The sequence below is a fragment of the Solea solea genome, chromosome 19 (assembly GCF_958295425.1).
Source record: "Solea solea chromosome 19, fSolSol10.1, whole genome shotgun sequence".
Classification (NCBI taxonomy): Eukaryota; Metazoa; Chordata; class Actinopteri; order Pleuronectiformes; family Soleidae; genus Solea; species Solea solea.
In genome coordinates this window covers 7,123,890-7,148,524 of record NC_081152.1, presented here as the reverse complement: position 1 = coordinate 7,148,524, position 24,635 = coordinate 7,123,890, and the positions used below count along the sequence as shown (strand labels likewise).

General features: G+C 40.4%; 1 protein-coding gene across 1 annotated transcript; it reads right to left on the bottom strand.

Moving 5' to 3' along the window:
• Positions 1 to 1,541: 1,541 nt before the first annotated feature.
• On the bottom strand, positions 1,542 to 8,300 carry LOC131446278 (uncharacterized). The gene is made up of 6 exons (XM_058617412.1): positions 7,760 to 8,300; positions 7,270 to 7,302; positions 3,565 to 4,591; positions 3,187 to 3,345; positions 2,831 to 2,923; positions 1,542 to 2,291 (listed from the first exon to the last, which is right to left on the bottom strand). The coding sequence occupies exons 1-4, from the start codon at positions 7,774 to 7,776 to the stop codon at positions 3,313 to 3,315; spliced, it is 1,110 nt and encodes a 369-aa protein (XP_058473395.1). The 5' UTR covers positions 7,777 to 8,300; the 3' UTR covers positions 1,542 to 2,291; positions 2,831 to 2,923; positions 3,187 to 3,312.
• Positions 8,301 to 24,635: the final 16,335 nt, after the last annotated feature.

Genomic DNA, 24,635 nt, shown 5'->3' with positions numbered 1-24,635 from the left:
AAGCGGGCTGGGAGTGTGAACAGTAGGAGGAAATGACAACATTAATCCCACATCAGGGCTATCACTGAACGGGGTGAATGGGTGTGTGTTTGTGTGTGTAAACAAGGCCATGCTGCCGCCCTGAATAACAGTGAGGATCTCACACCTAACCACAGCAGTGCTGTTTGTCAGTATGCTGTGTGTCTCACCTGGTGCTATTATGACCATGAGCCATGCGATGACCGGACACGGAGAGAGGCAAGAGAAAATAACAGGCCTTATCCAAAGTGCCCAAGTTCCGAGTCCCGAGTCTGAAAATTGCAGCGGATTAGAGCTTGTAAACTTAAATTAAAGCACCGTAGTGACCGAAATGTTCCATTTACATCTGAGTAGTGCAACTTAATGATCATTTCACAGTAAGTATTATGGTATTATCACTGGGGACATTAGTTTTAAAGTCTCGATAGTTGTTATTTCTTTTCCTGTTTGATATGCGTCCTCAGATTCCTTCAGGCCTAGTTTGTAATGATATAACAGTGGTGGCTATTTATCAGGTAGTGCTTTTCCTTTGTGACCCCTGAGAGACCTATCTCAGTTTGGTGACTGCAAATGTGGATATTTTGGTTGACCTGACAGAGGTTGCTTCTAAGACCATGGTCCTCAAACCAATGGTGGAAATACTGTTCTACTGTGTATATATATATATATTAAATAATAATAATTAGATTAGAATAAATAATCTCTGTTTTCTCAGGTGGTACTTGGTACAAAATACTTGAGAACCTCTGCTCTAAGCATGTCTTTCATTTTTGTGTACTTTTGTTCAGAATGTCAGAATGTCTGTATGCACTGTTACCTACCTGTTTCCGTATTTTATTTATTTTATTACCAAGGTGGTAATTACTACAGATGTTCATGCACGCTGGTGCTTTCATGTTTTCTGTTGGCGTGATAATTGGTCTACTTTGCCAATTAAGGGTGTGTTCACACCGAACAGCCTGCTTTCGTGTTTTTGTGTACTTGGATGCATTGTTTAATTTCTCAGCTGGTTTAGTTCTCAAAACGCACAATAAAGTGCTGCAAACATCATTTCCATAAAGATGCACTCTAAAATGTGACAAGTTCAGCTTACTTAAAAGAATCTAGGAAACCGATTGCACTAAAAAAGGTAAGTAACTTTAACTAATAGTCTTAAGTTAAGTTTACTTCATATCTACTAGTTAAGTTTACTTTAAATCTAGTTGTATTCACTTAATTTTGTTAAGTTATTCAAACTTAAAAATACCAAGTACATAAACTTGATCTTTCTAAGTGGTACCAACTTAAGTTAGCCAAGTTAGTCCGACTTAACTGAACAGTTGTGTTTACTTAATTTTGTTAAGTTATTTACACTTAAAAATAGCAAGCATAATAAACTTGATCTTTGTAAGTGTTACCAACTTAAGTTAGCAAAGTTAGTCAGACTTAACTGAAGAGTTGTGTTTACTTAGTGGAATCTAGGAAACCGATTGCACTAAAAAAATCAAGCAAGCAGAACAAAGAATGATAAGTTTGCAGGCTTATTTTATTAGAACAAAATGCCTTTCTGTAGCATATAACATTTAAGGGTGGTATGTCCCAACATTTTAAAACAAACATTTGGTTAAGTATACAAAGAGGTTCTTTATAATCACCTGACTCATTTCCTGACTTCTCAAAATGGCTCCATTTTCAAAAGACTGCTAATGCCACTTACATTCAATCAATCTTTCATTTACTAAACATCACAAACTAGTTTAGATTAAACAAGATGGGATTAAACCTCCAACCAATATCCCACAGACTGGAACATTATGGAAACTTAAGTAAACAAATAACCAAAATCATCCATCTGTGACTGACTAACTTCCAAAGAATTTGAATTGGTTAGTTGCAAACATATGAACACTCAAATCAAGTATGTTTCAGGATCCTTTGCAAGTTTAAGGATCTACTGGCAGTACCCCCACCTACTGCAAAAGAGCATTTTTCAAGCTCTGAAGTTTTGGTCTCAGGTTACCTACACCCAGGTTGAGCATCACCCTCTGAATGAAGTCAAAGGTGTTCTTTAGTCTTTTTGGATAACCCAAATGAAGATCATAAATTAGACCAAATGTAACACAAAAAGCTTGTGCATGGCTTACAATGTCATCCACAACGATATTACCTTCCAATATGATAGCAATGCTGGAGGGTTCAAGGTGCAGAGCATGTGGACCTGGCTGCTGTCTGTCTTGTATGACAGTTAAGACCCCAACAGGGACTTGAGTGACGTCTGCAATGGTGTCAGTGTCCTGCAGATATAAAGGAAGGTTAAAAACTAATTAAAAAAATTTGGCTTCATAGTGCAAAAACTTCAACATACCAAATTATACAAATTATGTCTGGCACCCTGGACATTTCAGTGGTATTATTTATGTTAGTGGCAATTGATAGTGTGATGGTTGCTGAGTTTCCCTGTTGTCATGGTGACCACTGTAGTTATACAGTTTTCTACAGTTGCTACATTTTAGCAGTTTATACTTGCTGCAACTTTGCTGCAAGTGTTTGTTTATCTGTTTTTGTGTTGCATGAAAATAACCCTCCCTGGGGCGGTGTTTAGCTCACTTTGGTAGAGCTGCTGCCCCATGTTGAGGCTACAGTCCTCACTGCAGACAGCCCCACATCGGGCAGCCCTTTCCTGCATGTCATTCGCCCTCTCTGCCTCCCCATTTCCTGTCTCTCTCTCCACTGTACTGTCGATTAAGGGCAATAAAAAGCCAGAATAATAAAGCTCCCATAACACTAGAAACGACAGCATCTGATTTCAGTGTGTAACATATGAAATACTTACAAAACAGACTTTGAAAAAGTCACTTCCATCATCCCCGAGGAAAACTGGGAGACATCGTAGGACAGCAGTCCTCATGGCTTCGACATCATCGGTCTACAATTGGGGAAAACAGGAAAAGAAAAAGCAAATGAATATGGAAAAGCATTTTCTGAAAAAACTGCATCACATTTTTCCAACTTAAATTATTTAAAGGAATAGTTTGACATGTTAGGAAATGTATTTGTTTGTCTTGCTGAGCTAGATTATAAAGTCAATATCACTTTCATGTCTGTTAGCAGGGTGTGTGTGTGGAAACTAAAACACTTTCAGAAAGGAACAACTTGCACGATTTCCTGCACAAAATGAGGAGTGCTTACCTTTGTTTCAACCTGGGAAAGGATCTCCTGAAGTGTCCTTCCAATTATTCCGGATTTAGATTTGAAGATCTCAAGGAAACGGGGGGTATGGCGGTCCAAGGACTCAAAGAAGTCACGCTCAAGATCTTAACTTGTCACTCTTGTGAATTCTGCAAAGACCTTCAAAGACAAAACAGAACACAAACAAAACATTTTGTACCAAGTTAAGAGTTGACCACAATATTATCATATACAAACTATAAATGAGACAGACAGTTTTGCATTGTGTAGAACCTTTGTATTTTGGGCAATGTGTATAGTTAAATCGTTTACTCTTTTTTTTCTTATTCCCCCAAGCATGCAACATCCTGTATTTATTTAGCAGATTTGCTGTCTTACCTGTTGTATTCTGAAAAGAGCCGGCCATCGTTCCAACATCCGTTTCACAGAGGGCTGCTCTTCCACAATTTCCTTGCGTCTTAATGAGAAGGTCTGGTTCATCAGCTGATTCACCTGGACTGCATTTGGGCACCTTTTCTTCATTTCATTTTCAAGCAGTTGTCTAGAGCATTCAAGTGTTGATGCATCTTGACCTTGTGGAAAATCAGGCAGGAAGTTTGTCTCACTTCTTCTGGGTCTCTTCAGGCTTTTTCCAGGTGGCTCCCCCTCTGGATTCTGCTGTGTTCTCTTATTGCTGTTGACTGTCAAATCTGCAATACCACATCTGCGAAGTTTAGAACGGAGATTTCCCATTTTGAATTTTAAACTATTCTTCCATCCATAGCAACCCGTGGTTGATCCTGGCTCAGCAAGGCATGGGTGCTTAGCAATCAGTGCTGCAGCAACAGTGGTGAAATGTTCATCTTGAGGGTAAGCCGAGAACTTGTACATCTCCTCAGCTAGCTTCTGCAGAATGTCATGCTTCATGTCTCGTGAAACTGACATGCGTGTGCCATCTCTCATATAGATTAAGTTTCCCTGTCTCAGTCTATATTCAATATTTACAGAGAAATATGGCACCTCAAATGTAGAAGGCCATGGGTCACGTGAGGTCAGCGGTGATGTCTCTTCAGTGCGAGGCAGTATTATTGTGTCAGACGACCCAGTTGAAGACTGTGTCAATGCTGAAGACAATGAGCTGGCTGAAGATGATGGACTGGCTGCAGACAATGTAACAAATACATTTTCCAGAGAGACAATCTTCAGTGTTGGTCTATCAGACAGCTCAGTTATATCCGTGAGGTTGCAAAAAGCATTGTTGAACTCTGGGTCTGCATAGTGAAGCATAAAGTCATACTGCTGATTAAGTCGTTCTTTCAACTCGCTTATTAGCTCTTCCAAAGTATTTGGTTTTTTGTGGAAAGTAATTTTTCGAATATCATTTTCAGCAACCACTACCCTCACTGGCCAGGACTGGTCCATGGTTCTGAAAGAATAAAATATGCATATATCAGCACAAAATGTAACGCTTTAGGGTCACAAGCAACTTGCCTTTCACTCTGTAGGCAGAGAGGGGAAAGACATCATTGAAGTCTTTTAAGTGGGTTACAAGCAAGCTTGAGCTACTTTTGCAGACTTCGTAAGCTCTAAGGTGTTCGTGATACCATGCAAACAATTGTCTACAAATAAACAAAACATTGGTATCCACAACCAGAACCTGCTGAATCTGCCTAAATTCTGGAAGGCCTGCGCATGAACCAACAGACACCACCATGTCAGCTGCATACTTAATACCATCTATGCTAACAGATGTTGCTGTAAGGACTGTGTTTTGAGGTGCATGCCTTGCCAGCAAGTATTGCTGTACATTGTCTGGGAAGGAAGAAATCATGACACTCTTTACTTTGTCCAGTTCCAATGCTGGTTTAAAAAATGACGCAGAATCTAAATGATAAGCCATCATCTTTTGATGTCTATGAGCCAAAGTCAGAGGAACATTTCTGAAGTTGTGGGCTCCACGAATGACTTGTTTAAAGAATTTGTGTTTTCCCTCAAATCTCATAGTCCACACATCTACAAGTGGTCCAAATACTTCAATGAGATGGGGATAATGCTCCAAGTAATGGTGTTTTGGACGGAGTCTGTAGTGAGGGAATGCTTCTTGAAGTAATGTTCTATGCTCTGACAACTTGAAATCCAGATAGTGGAGTGACTCCTCAGTAAACCTTGTACACATCGCTAACTCAACCACATCTTTCAAGCACAATAAAACCTCCCATGCCTTATCTCCTTCAGGGATATAATGGCCAATCAACAGAGGAAGGAGTCTGATCAGGCTCCAATTTTCATGACCATTACCTCCAATGGTCCCTTTGGCATGGAATGTTTTAGAAATGGTCTGAGGCTGGTTTGTTTTATCTGAATGTGTGTAGGGAAATTCCTTTATGGCACGATTCATCATCTCAAGTGTGAAGAACTTCTTTTTTATGAAATCCTGAATGCAAAGACACAACTCACAAGGAACAATGCCTTCAAGCAAATCGTGGAGGATATCAGGGGGGAAGCCATCAACAACATGGAAGTGCTCCAAATGAACACTTAAAGGACAGCTCGCTTTCACACCATATTGCTTTGCTACTTGGGCATCCTGCTGGACTTCCTGCACATGCCGGTCATGGTCTTGTTTTGTTCTCAAGCAGAAGTGACCAGACCTAACTTCATTATCTTGTATGTCCTGCCGTGTAGCCATGCAAAAGCGGCAAATCTTATCAGAGACAAAACTTTCATGGAATCCTGCCAAAGAATGAGCGGCCAAATTATCTGCTGCAACATACAAAACCGTTCCTCGGACACTTGAGCCTAATTTCTCCACATAAACACCATGCTTCTCAAGAAGCACTAGATCCTGGAGGAGTGGATGAAGGACTTCAGAGTACCCACATGCTTTGACAGTGGTTGTCTTACAAAGAAGAGCTAACTGTATTGAGCTGAGAGAGGAACGGAATTTGGGTGCAAGATTTACTAGGACCCAATATACTGCACAGATTTTGTGTTTATTTTTAGAGGTCCCCAGAGGGTTTGCAACCTCAAAGTCATCAATGTAAAGTGCCAAAGCAATCTGAAAATTTTCTTGCACTAGTAAAGTATTTTCTTTGAAACGTGAACCATCCCTGAAGGTACTGTATCCTTGCATATCACCATTGCTAACCGTGACAGCTTTGTCCAAGATTTCATCTTTGTTTAACAAAGTCTGGAGCATTTTAAGGACAGGTATGTAGACAACTGACTGCTTGTGTTTACCTGTAACAAACTCAACAGGTTCCACAATTTGAAACTCTTTTACCATGTAAGAGGCTCTTTTGAAGGAGGTGGATAGAGAACCTCCTTTCTGAGTGTGTTTCAGAATGACATCACACTCTGAGATTGCACTAACTATTTCTCTAGCAATAGACATGTCTGCATCAGGATAGTAGTTCAAGAGTACTCTCTGAATAGCAGAAAAATGCAAAGGTTTTGACAGGTCCATTATCTGCCTTATTTGCTGAATTACATCTTGCACAGCAGTTTCAGATATCCTAAGTATGGTCTGCATTCTAATGAAAAGGGCTGCCAAATTATGCTCAAGCTGCCTCTCCAACTCATCAGTATTATCTGCCATCAAATCCTCTTCAAAATCAGTTGCGTCTTCAACGTCACTTTCATTTTCAGTTTGGACAACTTCACCCAAAGTTTCTGTATGCGTTAAAATTTCCAGTTTAAACTGCAACTGGCTATGCATCTGTCTGCCATCATGGTTCCTGCTTTTGTGGGCATTAAATGTAGTGTAGACGCAGGTTTCAAAATTACAATCCTTGTAAGGGCACTGTACTTTTTGGTGCATCCGGATATGTGTCCGTAAGTGTGAAAAAAAATCTTTTTCTACACATGGTTCATTGAAGTCACAAAGCTGACATCGGAACACATTTTTTGTCGCATCACAATTATCACCAATCTGGGAGTGTGCTCTTGATAGATGTACCTTAAGAGCATTAAAGGATTTGAATGTGCAGGGGCACTCTTTATAAACACATGGTAATGGTGATGTTCTTGTGTAACCACCATGTTTTAATCTATAATGTTGAAGTATTTGCCCTCTCTTTTCACATGTGAAGTGACAAAACTTACACATCCACTTCATCAGTGTTGTTTGTCTTCAAGCTGTAAAAAAAACAAAAACAATAAAGTTACAAAAATTGCAGCAACTACTTTAAGTGAAGACACTTGAGGTCAATACATTTTGACAGAGCAAGCAGGGCATCTCTTATTGGTATTTTTCATTTGCTGATTCTAATATCCAGAATGATCACAGCTAAACAGTTCAAATGAATTTACCAAATTTGTAAATGCTACTTTTAAGCAGAATAACAACATGAAACTTAAACATGTGCTGGGAGGAGTAATCTTAATAAATCACACATTCACTTCTCTCTGTCTTCTCACTCTCCTCTCTGTCTTCTCCCCCCCCCCCCCCCCCCCGCGCGCGACTTGTCTTGACACATATCTACTCGGTTTTTTGCTTTTCCACTAGTACTCAAGCGCGACATCCGACACAATGATAATCAAATACGCTGTATTCAGAAAAAATACAGCGGCGAGACTGTGGTTATTCTGTTACCTGAGTTCACCACACATTGGCCCGTTAACGAGGCTGACCGCGGATTTCCACCGGGCGCGTCAGCGCGGCAGTCGCCGGAGCTAATCTATGTGAGCGTTTCGCCGTGGCACGTCTTCAGCAGCGTCTCAGCAGCGTCTCAGCAGCAGCTCGCCGCGCCGCAGTGCTATCAATAGCTAGCAGTTTAACTTTTGCCGTTGCTGTTGCTAAATCACGTCAAGCTCAACAGAGCAGATCGCACGAGACAGCAAGTCTGACACAGAATCAAAGTAAAACACTTACGCCCCCTTTCAAAATAAAACGCGCCAAGTAAATTTATAACTGTAACTGAGTTGTGGAAAGGGGTGCAAAGTAACGGTAACTGGTAGTGGAAACCCTGCTTTACATTGTTATAACATCTTTGAAAAAACATGTAGCAGCTGATATAACAGCTAACAGTATGTAAATCATGTGAATAGCATGATAATGGCGGTTTTAGTTAGCTGGTGTGGCTAGCTAACAATAGCATTAGCCTATCTCCAGAGATATTTCCTATGTTCAGAAAAAAATGTCCTGCCAACATTTTAGTTGTACATTAAGTAATGAAATTATAGCTGACAATTTAAAGACTTAAAAACTTACCAAGAGACCCAGAAAATGTAGCGTTCTCCCAAAGCTTTTGTCCACCTTCTGAACGTTCCTTATGCTGCTCTACTGCGCATGTGCACTGCTAAACCTTCGCGTTAACTCCAGGAACAGAATGTTACAAGTTCAGTTTACTCAGATGAACTTAGTTTTAAACCTCTTTAAAGGAAAAATGAGTACATACTTATATTCCATGAGTTAAATCAACAGGATAGGGACAGATAAGTAATGTACACCATTATGATTTAAGTAAGTATAGTTATTACCTTTTAGAGTGTGGCATTCAGTGTTACATACGAGTGTTTTACCTGCTTTTGGATATGTCGCAAACAATTAGGAAATGCAAGTGCTTGTGGCTATAGAGCTAGGACAAGTTTGTGGTTCCTGAAAAAACATTCTTTCCATAAAAAAAAACACCTTGTGTCACAGTGTCACAGTCAGTAATCCATGTTGAAATGTTTATTCAACACATATGACACCTGCCAATTGCATAACATTCAAACCTTTTCTTTTTTTTTTAATGTAACCTTTTCAAATAAACAATTGCACACTTTTTCTGAGAAGATAAAGTACAAGACACTTAATCTGCATTCTATGTTGGTGTCGATGATGCTGAGGGGAAATAAATACCAGTAAGTGATGCTGATTTTTCAAATGCATGAAGTGCAAAATCAGGACCGTGTGTATGTATTAAAGTCGAACTGCACAGGTTATTTTAATCCTGGAGGACATCTGGCTCACTGCCACTGCAGAGTTCTAGGTGAAGTCATAACTGTTGTTTGTGTGTGTGTGTGTGTGTGTGTGTGTGCCTCGTTTATATGCGTCCGGAAAGGTAAAGGAGGTGGCGTATCGATTTATGTAAAGAACTGCTTTATTGAATGTCTACTTAACTCTTCTTCAGTGCCTAATGAATGTGACTATATGCTGTGGATGCATGTGCTGAAGGGAAAGTTCGCATCATCTCTATAGGTATTAACCCCTTTCCCAAATGTGCAATTAGTGATTCTCTGGAATTCTCAGGAATTTATGGTAAACGTATGCGACTCTGAGCTGCCTGTCCTGGGTGACCTTAACTTAAACTGGTTCTCGAGCATTTCAAACAAACTCAAGGAGCTTAATCTGAAAATTAATAAGTCCGTCATGCAAATGTTTCCTCTCTGTTTTATGAAATCGCCTTTAGAGACCTGAAGTAAAAGTGAAATTAATAAGGACGTACAAGTTCAAGAATAAATGCAAAATTCCAGGTATTTTTTTACTCTGAGATCATTCATTTTATTCACTGACGTTTCACGGCCCCACTCAAGGTGGATCTTTTTGAAACCTGCGTGTCTATTTTATTGTGTCAATTTGCGTAGTCTGTGGGTGTCGTGGGTGTTTTGGACAAGTGCGTTGTATAAAAGCACACTTTTGATGATCTAAGCACTTCTGTAGCTTGAATCATTAAGGATGCAGCAGTGGACCACTGGAAAAAGTCACCCTGATCTCAAATGGACGGTGGAAGCGTCAGCATATATCAGTGTGCACCCTCATACTTGGCTTCACTTTCATTCTACACCACTGTTCACTCATACCATCACTCCATCAGTTCCCAAACTAATTGGCTTGTTTACTCCTCGCCCTTTTATTTTAATTCAAGACATAACCTCTTATGTCTGCATCAACCTGTTATTGCACTAAACAAATACACCGTGTTGTTGAGATTATTTTCTGTCAATCAGTGTGGTCACAAAAAAAAACCTAAGGTACATTTGCTTTTTGTAACTCCATAATCTGCAGGATATATGCATTTGAGCTGAGACAGACAATGCACTTAAGGCCCAATCAGGTGGTGTTGTCGAGAGCAGGCACACATAATCCCGTAGCCACTTTTAGGGCGAAAACAAAATCCTGTGAAAGTGCCATCGACTAAGTGAAAACACTACTTACACTGAGGCAAAAAGAAAAGCTGCTTTCCATTTTGTGTAAAAATAGAAAAAATAATAATTAACATGCATCCATTTTTTCCTTGCTTCCAGTAAAGGGGAAGGAGAGCATACAAAGAGAGCTGCGGCTACAGGCCAAGCACAGAGAGGAAGAAAGACCACATGTCTTTCATTTGTATTTTTCAGATATTTTATCCTGTTGAATAACAGTGTTTATGTTGATGCAAAAACTGATGGTGACACGTGACACAAGAAAACAAAAGTATACAGATGGCTGCTCTTGTCCATGGAACTATGTTTTAGGGCCTATTCACCCCATGGTTCCTCTCACCGTGTCAGTTAACGCATCCGTTGCACTCTTGAGCAACAGCCTGCAACTCAATCCCTCCTGTGGACATGAGTTGATTAGACTTGAGGGCAAAGAACAGAACCAAGTCCATTTTATTTTAAGTGTAATGAATCCTGAAGGAGCTTCATTACATAATGGTAGTAACAGCATGCCTCACTCTCCATCAGCTGCGTTAGAAGAAACCTCTGGAAGAGAATCTGAAAGAGGTTTGGAAGAGATATCTCTCTTCCAGGTCCAACAGATACTGCATGTTTACATGTTTATAAAACATTTTTACAGAATAAACCCAAGTGTCAGTATACAAGCGTTATTGTTTGGGTGCCAGCAGCCCCTTTTCATAGTATTTCATAGTATTTTCACAGTACAGGTATTTGCTTTTTGCTCACTATCCTGAATATGTATCATAAATATTTATATTGTATCTTATATTATATTGTTCCATTTGCATGAACTTGGCTCCCTCCCTTGCCATGCAGTCTGTGGATTATTTGTTCTGAAAGTGACACGTCTGCTGACACAGTCCTTGACTTCAATCTTACTTTAACTTTAGAGTAATGGGTAGCACTCAGCTGCACATATAATGTTTATATAAATCCTGCTTCACTGACTAATATTTCATACAGGGATAAGAGTGTGTGGGTGAGGATGAAGGGCCAGCCAAGATTACACTATCTGGTTATTTCTACAGTCCAATTTGTCCGTTTGTAAAAAAAAATCTTAAAAAATAATTGTTAACAATGTGTTCAGAGACTTGACTGAGTGACCTGATACTGCATAACATCTGCTTTATATCATTTCGGTTTACATTAGTGTTCAGTAACAAACAAACACAAACATGTAGCATATAAATATAAATATAAATATAAAGTAATTACATAAGCATTATTAAACTGTCAGTGCCTAGTCCAGGCTGAGATTTAAATATTTTACTACCTCCTACTTGTCCTGACTGCGTGCACAATGAGTCAACTGATAACCAGGTGCACTGCTCTCAGGAGGAGGCAGAGGAGCAAAAGCACTCAAATCAAGTTTGTTTCTAATCTTATCAAATATTGATGTCATGCTTGACGTAACTTCTTCATGACTGTTTCTATTCGACAAAATGTTACATGCAGTAGAAGAGTAGTATAAAACATGCGTACATTCTCTGCATATGGCTATAATCTCAACACACTGTGGGGTTTATCTTCTACGTATAGTAGCACCAGAAGTACACAGAAATGCTGGTTTGGTGCAAAGCTGAGTGAGAGGAATAGAGAAAAGCCATTGACAATATGCGGCGCCATGGGTGACTTGTGGCTTGTGACAAACTTCTGTGAAAGGCAGCACAACAGATAATTGACATTTATCTTCTCCTTTCGGTCTGCAACATAAACACTTTCTGGATTTGACTGAGCAGACGCACGGTTCACTGGACTGTCATTGTTTTTTTTTTTGCTCTGAGCTTGCAGTCTACACACAAACATGGCATTTGTGACATTGAGATTGTGTCCCTAATATTAATAATAATTTAATTTAGTTTTTAATTTTTTAACGTGTAAGGAATCCATCCATTTTCTACTGCTTTATGAGGGTCAAGGGGGTGCTGTGCCAATCTCAGCTGATATAGAGCGATAGGCGGGGTACATCCTGGACACAGAGACAAACAACCATCCACTCACACTCTCACACCCACAGTCCATGGCCAAATCTGCATTTTTTTGGACTGTGGGAGGAAACTCCATGAAGAAAAGGCCCTTGTTCCGACCGGGTCTCAAACCCAGGTCTTCTTGCTGCAAAGGCAAGAGTGCTAACCGCTACACCGACTGTGTGGCCATACGTAAGGATTCAAGTAATCTAACCGTTTAGTGATGTTTGGCTGAGCTCAATGGTGTAACTATAGGTGGTGCAGCAGGTGCAGCCACAGCGGGGCCCCCATGGGGAAAGACAGGCCTGCCATTTATAATTTATGCTGTGCAATGGACTTTGTGTTCCCCACTGGGGCCACCTGTTAACGACAACTGAACGCCATGAGTCCGCTCAGTTCCATGTTGGAGCCTGTGTGGTGGATGAACCGTGGTATCTCCATGCGTAAAGCTGAGCTCTTTTGGAGACAAATGCTGGAGTGCATTTGTGAGTGAATGTGACACTGACAGTGGCGACTTGCAACCTATCCTTTCATGCGCACAGTGGAAATATTAGGACCGCTAAACAGTGGAAAATCTCTTGCAACCTCAGCCACTCCATCCAGAACAAGCTCATATTGTCACAGCGTGTTCAGCAGCTGAAATAAACCAAGAACCTTCTTTTTTTTCAGTAATTATGGATTATCATCGTGGTGGGCTTGTCTGTGTGTATGTCATATGGCATAGTCATGCGATGTGGTTTATGCAGATTGTCTATCGGATTAGTATGGTGCTGTTTTTTGAATTATCGGTCTCATTACGCCTTCATATTACTATATACTAACAATTGATTGTCTATTTATCAAGTTTGAGTGCCATTATGAAGTTATTGCACACAAAAAGTCAGTTGTCATTTCAGCACTATGGTGACATGGAACAGCTCCTCGACTCCACTGGCTGAGCTGAATGCATTTTATGTTCGTTTTTTTAAAGAAAACTTAGCTGAGTGTGATGGCCGCCATTTTCCTCGCCCCAGGAAATGCAATAGGAGATACATGAAAAATGTGGCTGCCTTCCTGCCTCATGGTTTTCACATTATTAATTCTTTCAAGCCTGAAGTGCTTGCGCCAGCTGTCTAACCCTTCTTCCAGCCTTTAATCTAAAGCTGTAAAGAGAGGTGTGACTTATCTACCTGTCAGCAAGAAAACAAATAAGCACAATATCAAACGCTTCTCGTAGAATTTAACAAAAGGAGGATCCTTTCAATGCAGAACTGGCTCGCAGAAACTCGAAAGACTGACTCAAAAAGAAAACACCAAAGGTTGTAGCTGGGGAAAAATAATCAATGAAACCAAATCCAAAATAACATAACATCCTGAGGAGAATCCTGGGAAACAGACACAGGGAAAAAAAGGTAACAAGATGAACTGGCACTGCAGACTGAGGGTAAGGAGCTTATACAGTATAGGTGTAGTATATAAGTGATGGAACAAGACACGTGACTTTGAATACAGGAAAGAATAAATACAAAATAAAACAGGAAGTAACACAAGACGAGATCCACAAGGAGAGAAATTACACCAAACCGATATCAAAACAGCTGAAATATAAATAGAAAAATACAAGTCAGTGTCCCAACAGAAAGTCCCAAAAAATGTGTTCAGGGAACAGAAAAACAAACACGTCTTCAAAGGTTTTTTTGAACTGCAGACTGAAGTTATTGTTTCTGTTATGTGTGTGTGTTTTATGATTTCTGAATGGATTTCTGGAGGCTATTTGAGAGCTTAAAGGTCCACTGTGCAACATTAAGGAGGGTATTATTGCTTAATAATGAAAATAGTTTGGTCTTCGTAGCCTTTGAACAAACCTTATTGATGTATTTTATAGGTATTTATAGGTACAGCAGCCCAAATGGACTGCTGAAGTGAAAAATTTAAATTGATCTGATACCGGCCAGTATCGATACCGATATCAATACTTTTTATTCATCAAAAAGTGGGTTGTTCTACAGTTCAGGCTACAGGGCAAGTTTGTTTATGTATTCAACAAATGCCTCATTGTGTTAGAGAAGATGAATTCTTGAAAATAGTATAGTTATGAATACAGTTTGCAAACATGAAATCTGCACACAACTGTTTTAAAACGTACGCTTTTCAGGTTTTTGTTCAGAAACAGCAACATAGTACAACACATAACTGTAACTCTAAGGAAACTAATATTTAATAAAAACTTTATTTCTCCCAAGTTTTTTTTTTTTTTTTTCAACTTTAAATTGAATTATGCACATATTGTTGGAACCAGACGTGGTGTACAATATTAACAGCCATAAGTTAGGATACGACACAAACTAGGCACCTTTCAAGGTTCCCTCACTAGATACAGAAGCACCAGGCATCTGGACCGGAGACATTATCTATATGTGTCAGACCTGGCACACTGCTCGCCAGAATCTGCGATTGTGAATTTCTCTGTGAGATAAATAAAGTATCTTTCTACCTATCTATCATCTATCTGATACCTCACTGTTCAGATGTCAGACATTGTCTCAGTTCTCCTCGAATCTGAGCTGGCTTCAATAAAATCTTTCAGCTTGACTCATCGCTGACTCCAGAGGTTCCATCATTGGTCGTGTCACCTGATAATCAAATCTCTGTAACACCGTTACTTATCACCGTTACTATACTGTGTGTGAGCTACCTGGATACTTATTGCTGCTTGGAAATGACTCGCCCAGCTTCTTCTGTCTCCGTGGCCGCAGTCCATCTCTGAGTTTTTTGGGGTTTTTTTAAGCTTGATATTCTCTTTTCTCGTGCAGTTTCATGTGTTGATTGAGAAAAGTTGCCAGCGTTTTTACAAATATTGCCTTTGGGATGTCATTTTCTGGCATAAAATATGTCCACACTTGGGAATGGGAGGGCTGATCAGAGGTGTTGTTACAATCTGCGGTCTCACCATTTCCCGTGATTCATTCTTACATTGTGGACCTTTTTCAGTTCTGCCTCAGCATGTGAAATGTGAGAATGTGTGCAGTGTTTCCCTCATCATTTCCGTTTCAGAGCCAACAGCCAAGGTATTCTGTAGTTAAATGAGAACTCTGCCACATTATGTGAGATTTGAATGCAGACCATATGGACACTCACAGTTGGGCAGAAACAGCTCTCTACATTAATTGCATATTGGGGCATTAAAATGTAGTGCACTATTATAGTGTGGAGTAGTTCAACTGTTGTAAAGTTCAAGCGAGACAATTAAGTGCCATATGTTCCTGAATGATGTATTGCAGGTTAAAGATAATATATTCATTCTTCCCTCCCTTTTTTTTTTCTCTCCCTCCCCTCTCCCTGTTCCCACTGAGAGTGCAGTGGTTAGGCAGTGGATATACAGAACACTTACCAGAGTTACAGAAGTCCTGTGTGTTCTAAAGAGCATTGTTCTCTTCCACACATCAAGGCCTAATAGCATATTTGAGTCCTGCCCTGGCTGCTCTCCCTCTAATGGTTAAAATCTTATCATCCCTCTCTCACCACCAAAGACTTTTACTGTCTCAGTCCAACAATTTCTGACATCCTATTAGTTCACACTCTCCCCGTATCTTCCTTAATGTTTTCATTTCCTCCTCCTTCTTTTCCCTTTCTCTCTCTCTCTCTCTCCATCTCACCCTCTCTCTCTCTCTCATCTCCTGCTGTAGCCCCCCCCCCGCTGTGCCACTGCTCTTCAGGTTGTCAGATAAAGGTGAAGATCTTTTTTAGAGCGCTTCGCTTTGCTTTTTTTTTTTTTTCCATCTTTAGATTTTTGGTTTTTTTCATCCTCTTCTCCTAACTATAGAATTTTTCTTTTTTGAGCTCTACTGGTGGCATTTCTGATGGGGCAGGGCTGGGGAGGGGGCTCTTTGCAGTGAGTGACCTTTGTGGATTTCTAAAGCTCATTATTCCTCATTGGGCTCAGTGGTGCTGCTGTGGGAGTGTCACCAGTCTAGTGACAGCTGCTGCTGGGCCAGTGCACATCCTGGTGAATTTCCTTTCGCTCTCTCTTGCATTCTTGTTCTCCTTCCCTCTGCTCCTCCTTTCTGACCTTTTTTTCCCCCAGTCGTTTCACTAACTCTCTCTCTGTATTTCAGTTTCATTAAATCCTCTCTATGTCTTTGCACCGTTTGCTCTTGCCTCTGCAAAACGGTTGAGGACAGAAACGTTAGAATAAATCAGCCCACTTAACCCTTTCACATTTGCTATTTGAGATTATGTTGTGTACCTTGATGACTTCAATAAATGTCGCCCTAAAGATTTTTCCAAACTGTTTTTAATTGGTGTTTCCTGTTAGTATTTAGCCTGAATGCCCTGGTGTGAATGACAGCTGGTTAGCCGGGAAACATATTTCAGTCTCTGTTCACATCTTTAGTTTTCAATTACACAACAGCAGCTTCAGACAATAGCGATCATGTCATGCAAGTGTGGGTGTCTGTAGACGGCAGCGATACTGCACATGTACCCTTATAAGGATGTCTCAAGGTTAGAGCTTTTTTGTCATGGCTGGCAAGAAGAGAGGGCATTCATCTCTGCTTCAGGGTCACACAAGAAAGAGTGAGAGAGGAGAGAAGATTTCTTCCTTTTAGACATAATTTAACACCATCCGTCTCTATCAAATGATATTTGAGGCTGTGTCGCACTTTATTACTGAGACGTCTATTAACAACAATCATGGTTGTGTAGTAATGCGTCAATATGTTAGTGTGAAATCATTCCTTTACCCGGTAACATGAGTTACTGCATTGCTCCATCATGATTGTGTGTGTGCAGAGAGGGAGGGAGGGAGGGAGGGAGGGAGGGAGATATCTGTAGGTGTGTGGTGATAATGACATTCTGTTGCAAATCTGTTTCTTTTTATTGTGAAAATCTTTTCTGTTTTGTTAAATCATTCATATGTGAATATGCAAATAACAGCAAAAGAGTCAGGGAGAGACAGATTTCAGTTTTTGCTTCCATGTTTGCAGTTCTGCAGGTTGCCTGCTAATTTCTGTTTCAATAAAACACGTTTAGTTCCCAGTGAAACTTGATATACCATCACGTTTGGATTGAAAGTAACGCAACTTATTCATTTTCACACCAAGCAATGTGATTACATTCTAAAGGATGCATATGTAATAAGTCTTTTAATACACTTCCTGATGAACTTGCCCAACATGGTCCACAATGCACAATCAATACATCGAACAAGAGCAAACATTATTTATTATTTATTTATTTAACCTTTATTTAACCAGATAAAAGACCCATTGAGATCAAGACCTCTTTCACAAGGGTGACCTGGTAAAGTAAGGCAGCAGCACACGTCACAGTTAATATAAAAAAGGGGGATAACCGTTACAAAACAAAGTAACTAGACAAATAAAGTGCAGGAGTTATGGTTGCAGTAACAATTTAAGAACACAGGCACTGTTCAATGGATTCCCATTGTCGGTCTTTAAGATAGAGCGGAAAGCTCCCAGTGAAATAAATGTTGATCATTTTAGTTCAGTTTGGAGTGTAATCCAAGCAGAGGGGGCAGAAAAACGGAGGAAAGCTTTTTTTCCCATTTCGGTTCCGAACACGGAGAGCGGACAGTTACAAAATGCCATTGGAACATAAGGTGTAATGGCTTTTTTGTTCTCTGAAGAAAGTGAAAGAAAAGTGAATAAAGAAGCAGGAACCAAGCCAAGAAGAGCCTTGTAAACCGGAGTCATCCGGCTACAACCAGTGATAAACTCAAGGAGCTGTTGGAAGCACACATATATACACAACATAAAAAAAGTAACTGATATCACAAGCTTCCAAGCTCTGAGGGCGAAACTGTAAAAGAACATTTCTGTAAAAGAAACCGAGTTTCACCCTTAATTTAGAGGCTTATTGACAGTCATCTTTTAATGAGTGGTTTGCATCTCTTATGTTAAGCAAGTGATTTCCAGCCGCTAACAAAGCAATACAATTAATTATGTGGAATGTAGGATTATACATATTATATCAGTTAATCAAACTACAATGGGGGAAACTAAAGAATTCGAACTAAAATAGAATTAAATCAAAGCAGCCCGCCATACAATCAATATTATAAATTAAAAGAAACAATCAACGTCCATTCATGACCCCGGTTTTGCTCTCAGCTTAGTTTGAAGCGATTTAATTAGCAAAGACGATTGAGTTTTCCTGGAACTCGTTGCAGCAGACCAGTTTGATGTATCTAAGTGTCATAAAGATGAAATATAGCTCCTATGATTTTCACAAATGAACCTTGGATCACCAACAGACTCAAATGGCAGCTTATGACCTCATTAGTGACATGGGCTGGGTTTGTTTTAGTGCACTCACTATCCATGCCATTATCTGATGTATGCGCATGAGTTGACTGTCGCTTAAACTTAAACCACAAGCCTCATGGCCCCTGATGGTTTGGTGTATATTGTCATTTGCTAATGAAATGTGTGCATTCTGACAAAAAACTATCAGCACAAAGCAGTCGGACCTTGACATATTCACATATAGGAATGCCTGTATTTTTACAATTATGGTACTGAGGGATTTAAAGGATGGTGAGCACTGCATTTGTTTCATCTGGCAATGCACGACCTTGGTAAACATCCCCCGTATACTCGGAGCTGAATGAGGTCAACAGCATCATATTTTCAGTGTCAGCTTAGTGTATGCACATGAAGCGATGGAGGGGTCAGAAGTTAAGAGGTCAACAAGACATCTGTGGTGGAACAGCCATGAATAAGTAATGCGTGATACATTCAGAGGGTAAATGCACTCACTCTGGACAGACACAGCTGATTAAATTTTCACGTGGCATGCATGGACACCTCCCGGATCTTCAGACCAGATTTTTTTATTTATTTATTTTTTTTAAAATAAAGAAGCTGCTTCCCGTGGAATCAATATCAGCACTGTCCACACACCGCTGCACAACACCTGGGGGAAGGCGTCCCCACTGCAGATGCAGTACGCTCCACGGTGTGCGCGGCAGATTCTGGCATGTAAACACAGCAGCTGTAATTGCTCGTCATTGAGATTCATAGGCCAGTTTCCGCTCCGCAATGGCCAGATCCATCAGGAAAAGCACTCCTCCTAGTGATTGTGCGGGAAACAGACTTTGATTTCTTCATGTGCGTATCGGGTTCGCACATGATATATTCCCAAACGTCCTGCGTGGCACAAGAATCCAATTAACACATTGTTAAATATAATGCTGTCAGCACCTTTTGCGATGAGGGCGCCCTTAGGATAAGTGTGACGTACTGTAGGTGAAACACTGTGGTAAATACACCTTAATTAGTAAAGACGTACCATAAAGTTGTCCCATGTGTTGTATTTACCACCGGGTTGCAAAAAATATGTAACATAATACATATGTAACACCTTGTTATATCGTATGTTACTGTGATTGGTGCGTGTTTAGATGTCAGGAAGTATCTGGAAGTTCAGGTTGTCGTGTGAAAACACATCCCACCCCTGGAATGCTTTCAAAAGCACATGCTTATTGGTAAATTATTTATAGCATTATGACATTAAACAGCTTGCCGGAGCTTACTTGACTTGTCTTGTGGTGACGTTAATGCTAGACAAATTTCAATGCGCTTTCTCTACTCTACAAATCTAATTTGTTTGTCACATTTGACCTTTAGGACAGACTGTCCGCACTTTAATCTGCGCGCAATGATGCTAAATTGCGTGTCAAGGCACCGCGCGTGTCATCTGCATTTGTTGCCGTGGTAACACCCTCGGCGTGTGTGTACGTTTGGTATTTTTCACTGAAATATTCATTGCACCAAATACCAGAAACAGCTGAGATGCAGCCATGTTTCATGCCACAGTCGCAGCTAATTGTACAGTAGATGTGACCGCACTGTAAAAATCAGTGCAGTCAAATATATCTTTTAGTTCTTCTCCAAGTGTGATATCACCAGATATGATAATAGTAAAAAAAAAATATAAAGACTAAAAAACAACATTCGTTTGGCTTCTGCACTTTTACACACATTTAAATTTGTTTTAGTTGATACTATAAACACCACCTGTGCAAAGATTAGTTCTAATTTCTAAGACATAAAATGAATCAATGCAAAGTATACAATATAAAACACTAAATAATAAATTGGATAATAAATGGCCAAAGCAGCATATTCTTAAAATCATTCATTTTTATTAAATTGTAATTTAATAATGCCCTTTTTTTCTTAACCTCCCTAGCAGAGGAAAACAAGTCACCACTGTGATACAGACTGAAATAACTTCACTACAGGATGGATTACCGTGACATTTGTACAGACCAGATCCTCCACACAATGCGTTTGTGACGGAATGATTTTTTGTAACCTGTATATTGTGGTGTAACGTGCGCGCCGAAGTGTGTGTTGCATTGCGTGTCGCGGACTCTGGTATACTTGCGTGTCAGGGTCCTGTAGTATTTGACTTCACCATCGGGTGGCGGTACAAGTCTGGACGCCGGGATTAGGACGCATTCCTACCAAAAAAAAGAAGAGAACAATGCTACAGCTCCCTCAGACACATCTGGTTCGAGGGTCGCGGCCTCGGATGGTTGTTGTCAAAATGTTTTTTTTCTGCTCGGAGAGCGGGGATTAATACTCCACCTACCTACTGGGGCAGAAATTCAGTTCGTGTACGGTTCCAAAGCCTGCACGTTGATGACGCAAATACACGTCATGCATACGATGCGCGTTGGGTCCTCGCACGTGGAAGTATACCAGGGCCTTAACTTTACAAAGTTCACTCAGACCCATATTTTCATATTTTTAGTGCTAATTCATGATAAACATTAGCGTGATGGACATGATTGCATGTTGTTGTCCGTATTGGACATCTTAGCTGATGCCAGCATTTAGCTCAAAGCACCATGGTTGGGAATATTTTGTCTTTTATTCCCTTTTTTGCTTTGTCCCTCAGCTATTCAGCAAACATTTCTAGCCACTCTGCAAACCTGGCAAAGCATTTTAATACTGCATACAGTCTGTTAATACAAAGCAAGAGGTTATGCCAAGACGCTGAATGCAGTGAGTGAGAGTGAGCAGAATATGGACTTTTTGTATGCAAACAATAAAGCACACTGAGTCTACAGTTAACCACATGGTCTCTGGGCTTCCTGTGTTCTGTTTGGGCAGACTGCAGTCGTTATGTTCTCTGGACCTGCACTACATACAGCAGATGCCAGGGAAATTAAAGCATGATTAGAGGGTCTGAGACTCAGAGGAAAGAATAGAAAGGCTTCTAATGAAAGACTGCAGACCAGGGTAAACACAGAAGCACGGGGAGATGAAGAGAGAAAATGATTACGATCGTGAAAGAGACACGCAGCGACGGAAGAGAATGCACATAAAATGACACATATGTCCGTGGTTTTTCAATGTCCTGTGCATTTCTCTAATGGAGGAGTCATTTTTGAGATACAGCACAACAGACGTCCACTGATTACCTACAGTACAGTCGGGCTCATTGGGGTAGCTGTTTGGGCTCTACTCTCTGTGCTGTACTGCTCTATGTCTCTAGTGCTGATAAATTGCAATGGTTGGGGCCTTTCTCTGCAAACTGGATCATATTTCATGCCACCCGGCACAGGAAGGAAGAAGGTAGGGCAAGGATGCGAGGAGCAGGTCCTTGAGGAATATGAGAAGGATAAAGGAAAAAAAGGTAGAAGGGAATAAAGGGAAAGGAATGAGGTTCACTAGTGGTGATGATCACGACTGTCCCTAGAATGACAATTTTAGGGCTAAAGCCAAGTGTACAGTTGCAGTAGGCACTTTGCCTCAGGGACTAGTGCTTTCACTGACATCCATCCTGATTCAGGACGACGAGTAGGCTGCTATATTTTCCACAGACACTTGATCCATGTTTAATTGGTGGGAAAAGGATAGCTGCACAAACCTGCCAGTGGATGTGTGTTGTTAGAGTGTGTGTATGTGTGTGTGCAGGGGGAATGTGTCCTTTATCTTTTAAACCAAAAAAATAAAAGCTTTTTTTTTTCTTCTTTTTTTTTTTAATCGCTCATTACATGAAGAAATTGGAACAGCAGGTGTTTTAGGGGGAGCGATGTTAGAGATGGAGTCAGCTAGGAATGAATATCTTTGTGTGGGTGTTTGTTAGATGTGAGCAGACATTACTGTAGGCTTCCCCTTTCCCTTTCATTTGCAAGATAGCATCATTTGGTGTGGGACAATAAAGGCACATCTGCTATCAACTACTATTTATGATCACCAATAAAACCACATAATTGATCCTCCTCTTACGAGAGCCGCCGACGAGCCAGTCGCCTCATCATACCCTGTGCAGACGATGAAAAAAGAGGTGAAACTAATTGCTTGAAAGCATCGTCCCTATGGATCTGTGATGGTGGCATGTCGACACATTCAGGGAAACTTCAATCCCTTAATACTGAGTTTGTGTCGCAGATAAACTGGCTTGACACGGACACACACACACACACAAAAAATGCCCTCCTATTTTCTTCTGTTTAAATTACGTGTTGCACATTTATCTTCTCTCACATCTGTCAGTCGACTCTCACTCTCATGCATAACCGAGGCATGCTGAGCAGTCACTTAAGCAAAAATGACTGCCTATAAAACACGCGGGGAGGCCAACATGGCTGCAGGCTCAACAATTTCACTCTTATGTCTTTGGAATATGTGAATATAAAACAGATATAATTGACTGTAGAGGCTGCAAATGAAGAGAACATTCATTCACTTCTCTGACCTCTAATGCCAGATAAAAGCCGAGTTTGTTCAAGATTATTGCCGGATGAGAGCGGAGTGAGAAGCATCTGGAAGGAGGGAGAAAATAAGTATGTAATTCAGATAGTTCAAGGAGGCAGTCAGAGATAGGGCGAGTTCAGACGGAGAGTGCAGGAAAAGATAGAGAGAAAGGGGTTAGAAAGAGTGGGGAAGATGCAAATGTCCGGTGTCGATAAGCAGGAAGCCAATCTTGTGTGACACATATGGAGCGGCGCGGAGAAGGATCTCCTTTAGCACGGGCCTTATCTGTGGGACGACCCCTCCTCAGCCTGATTGAATGACTAATCTCGTGTTCTGACAGCATAACAATACTGAAAGCACATAAAGACAAAGACCCGGGGGAGGAGATGGAAGGAGCTGGTCAACCTGGGGATGCTGCAGGACATTTGGCCCCAGGATACAGGCAGAGAGACTTCGAAACGGAGAACAGAAATAAAGTAAACGGGTAAAATCGCAGAGCGATGGCACTCTAATGGCTGCAGACAGTGGTTATGCAGAACAGCCTCCCAGTTGCAGGATGGATAAGTGAACATGAACATTGAGTCATTTGTCACGCAAATTTCCCCACGGAGAGTCACCTGCAGCAGGTCTGAACTCTCCCCTACCCGCTGCTGCCCGGCAATGATTTTCTTATTTATGCCTCCACAAGTAATTAGAGTTCATTATAAGCACTCCTGATGCAATTACTTAACTAATGAAATCGAATTAAAAAGCTGCAGTTAACTGCCCCAGTTGTTTTTGTTTCCTGCGGTGGCATTCATACGTGCTATAGTCAGGACCTATAGATCATTGGAAGAGGGACAAGAACAAGGAGGAGGAAAGGGAGGAATTAATCCAGCAGCTGGATGGGAAAGAAGATAAAGTTCCTTTGTTTTTGTGACAAAACTTAAGGAAACTGAACATTAACTTCTAGATTATGATGGAATCATTACACAGCTGCAGTTTTATAGTTAGTATCAAAAACACCAGAGGCCAAGATAACCACAAATTAGACTGCAAACAGTGGATTATACGAACATCCATCCATTTTCAACTGCAGGTGGCTGGACATAGGGAGAAAGGCAGGGTACACCCTGGACAGTTTTTTTTCACATGCAACTGAACATTATTTTTTCAAATGTGATAACCCGTTAACACCTAAGCCTAAAAAAAGACACCTAAAATGTCTGAATTTTTCTTGCTTATTTTAACCATAAAAGGGCCAGAAAATGTCCTCTGAGTAAGTGCTTTTGCACATTTTTCCAGTTTACTGCATGTTAAAATAGTTGATTAACAATTTCAAAAAGTTTTATTTTGAGATAAACATTGTAGTTGTACACGAACACCAGATTTTGCGTGTTAAATTTGAAACTTGAACAGTATAACACATTTAAAATAACAGTTGTTTGTCTCAATTTTTTGTCTCAATGTCCAAAAACAGGCCAAACAATGAAAACTATGTACAGGCGTTTTTTTCCAACTCTCTCCTCTATTGTTAAAGGGTTAGATATACTAATTTTAGTGATCTTTTATCAATCAGAGCTAGTTAGGGAAAACTAGATTGACTTGTTCTTGACTTTTGGTGTATCACGTCATATTTTCTGCTGACTGAAAGTTGCATTGCGTG

What these genes read in the sequence shown, in the direction of transcription:
- LOC131446278 (XM_058617412.1), bottom strand. An exon ending in AACACTGATGAAGTGGATGT is followed by an intron (nt 4,592 to 7,269) that starts GTAAGTTTTGTC and finishes TTATTCTTTCAG; the next exon opens with AACCATGGACCAGTCCTGGC. An exon ending in CTCTTTTCAGAATACAACAG is followed by an intron (nt 3,346 to 3,564) that starts GTAAGACAGCAA and finishes TTGTCTTTGAAG; the next exon opens with GTCTTTGCAGAATTCACAAG.